The sequence below is a fragment of the Solenopsis invicta genome, chromosome 3 (assembly GCF_016802725.1).
Source record: "Solenopsis invicta isolate M01_SB chromosome 3, UNIL_Sinv_3.0, whole genome shotgun sequence".
NCBI lineage: Eukaryota > Metazoa > Arthropoda > Insecta > Hymenoptera > Formicidae > Solenopsis > Solenopsis invicta.
In genome coordinates, this window is record NC_052666.1 from 1529203 (window position 1) to 1531808 (window position 2606).

At 37.7% G+C, this 2606-nt stretch overlaps 1 protein-coding gene across 2 annotated transcripts; it reads left to right on the forward strand.

The window, feature by feature from the left end:
- The first annotated feature begins 1231 nt into the window (after positions 1–1231).
- On the forward strand, positions 1232–2406 carry LOC105202867. 2 transcript variants are annotated; one of them, XM_011171554.3, is made up of 3 exons: positions 1233–1440; positions 1518–1819; positions 1964–2405. In XM_011171554.3, exons 2-3 carry the CDS (start codon positions 1532–1534, stop codon positions 1973–1975), a joined length of 300 nt encoding a protein of 99 aa, XP_011169856.1. In that variant the 5' UTR covers positions 1233–1440; positions 1518–1531; the 3' UTR covers positions 1976–2405. The 2 variants fall into 2 exon arrangements, with proteins under 2 accessions (XP_011169855.1, XP_011169856.1); XM_011171553.3 differs by having other exon boundaries at positions 1232–1440; positions 1518–2406.
- Positions 2407–2606: the final 200 nt, after the last annotated feature.

A 2606-nucleotide genomic window follows, 5' to 3' on the forward strand; every position in this document is an offset into this window, starting at 1 on the left:
CAAGCTACCTACTATGACCCTGCGAATCGTTGCACCTCACTGTGCATACATACATACGCAGCGCACTGCGACAGCATCTAATAACATCAATGACGTCATGAATGGTAGCCATATTGCCACTGTGACTACTGCAGCTTCCAAGGTGAGGTAGCTACAGTGCAATATGACTACTGCAATGCTGTTCCGAAATACGATGCTATAGCAGTGCTGGCAGTAAATGGCCTCGCACATGAAATGCATAACATAACATAAGCACAACATAAGACCGATGCACCAATGAACATCAAACATAAAGTCGTCATATTGATTTAACATAAGATTCCTATTGGTCCAAAAGCTTTATGCGCTTATGCTCTGTTATGCATTTCATGTGCGAAGTTCTTTATGCATTAATATTGGAACAGTTGTGACAGTGTACTGTCATGACGTCACATTTACTGCACTGCCAGTAAAAACGGAACACAGCCCTCATGGACTGCTAGGCTGGTAAACACCCCATGTAATTTTTTCCCTAGGGCGGAAAGATAAAAAGTGAAAAATTTTGCCATTAAGGCTGCGACACAGGCTTTTGCATAGCTGCATAACCGTATGAGTAAAGAAATTGATTGGTCCCTTTCCTTATGCATGTGCTAACGGACCAATCAACTTCCTTATGCATACGGTTATGCAGCTATGCAAAAGCCTGTGCTGCGGCCTTTAACTTCAATGGCAAAAGATTGTGATAATTGTTATTTCAAATTTTTTAAACTTGGATTAGAAGAAATTTGGAAAATTATAAGAATGAGCTTATGTGTATGGCTAAATTGTTGTATTTTATGTTTATAACAACAGTGTTTATTGAAACAGTAATTTGTGTTAAAGATAATAAATTTCAAGTATTTTTACATTTTTATATTTATTTTTTTTAACAACATCTACATTTTAAGTACGTGTGACTACATATGATTGTTTCGTATTCAAATTGCGCGGATATATTTGGACCCAAATTTCATTGGCTCACCACATCGAGCCACGCCTCTTACCGCGCATCGAGCCGCCGACGATGCGCGTTGTTTCACCTTGTTTCTTACATGATGGTTTCTCTCTGCTAGTGGTAGAGAAAAGACTCACTTATAGCGTTTTTCATTGGGAAAACTAGTGCGCACTGAATGTGCACTTGCTGCAGGTAATTGGACGTTTCCGTTGGCACCGTCATCGCGCGAACCGAAACGTCCAATTGCCAGCGGCGAGTGCACACTCAGTGCGCACTAGTTTTCCCAATGAAAAACGCTATTAATTGTTAACGAACGGTGGAAAGACACGCACGCACGCACGCTTTGTGATCAGGAGAAGAAGGAAGACTTAAGCTGTACAACGGTTTTATTTTATCCTTGCACAAGCCTCTCATCTCGTCTCGTCTTCCCTTCGATAATTTATACGATTCCTGATAAAATATTTAAAGTAATTTATCATCTAATTGTCTATATAATATTCAAATGTTTTCTAGCAAAATGTCCTCAAATTCCTCTTTATTTCAGCGTTTGCCAAAGCAATGACCAAGTCGAAGTTGGAGTTACACATAATAATCTTCGAAGACAATGAAGATCTGTGGATCTACAAGGACGTGAGCAAAATCAACATCGACGTCACGAGTTTCAATAATTTGCTTGAAAAACTGTCTATCTTCCCAAATCAGCCATTCCACTTCGACATCCTCAGGGAAGGTGAGGGCTGTGTTCCAAAATTGATTGCCAGCACTGGCAGCGCTGTGAATACCTTAGAATTTACAAACATGGAAGGGGAATGCCTATTGTTCTCGAAAGAAGAATATCCAGAGGAAGTGAGAAAAAAGTTATAATTGCCTTTTTCTTGTAACTTTTTAAAATTTTTTGTGTCTAAAACACATTATCTTATTTCTCATAAAAAAGCAAAAAAATAAAAGAATTACCGTTTAGTATTATTATATTAATGTTTATTTTTATAGACTTCGAGATGATGTGTACGTACGTAAAACATGCTTTCATATGTTGGTTAAATGTAGCTATTAATAAGAGAAATAATACGCGTGAAGGGACAGGTTTCGGAATTTACGAAGGCATTCTTTGTTCAACTTTTTTAAAAAGGCAACACCTCATACAATACAGTTCCGAATATATTGCCGCTCTTAGCGGATTCTCAATTAAGAGAGGAAAAGAAAGAAGCAGAGGCTGGAGAAGTGAATCCGGACGTGGGTGGAGAAAAAGGGATCAACATTTATCTTTAATATTAAAGGTTAAAATAATAAATTAATTTGTGAGACCTGAAATATATTCAGTTTGATTTATAATTTTCCACTTTTTAATACTTTCAAAGACATTTCTTTATATTATTTCATTGTAATATATGCGCGCGTATGCCATTGTAACAAAATAAACATTTATAAAAAGTGAGCGCTTTCTGGCTTTTTTATTTTCCTTCCCAGAAATCGTCCAAAATTTTTTTTCTGAATTTTACGGCCTAAACGTAGCACGGAAAACATGATGAGAGAGAGAGAGGGTAATGGAGAGGAGGGTATCCGTAGAGATAACATCGCCGCTCGCTTCATGTTTACCACCACGATGCTTTCTCTCTCTAACCTGTGGTCTAAA

What these genes read in the sequence shown, in the direction of transcription:
- LOC105202867 (XM_011171553.3), top strand. Translation starts at nt 1,532, where the DNA reads ATGACCAAGTCGAAGTTGGAGTTACACATAATAATCTTCGAAGACAAT.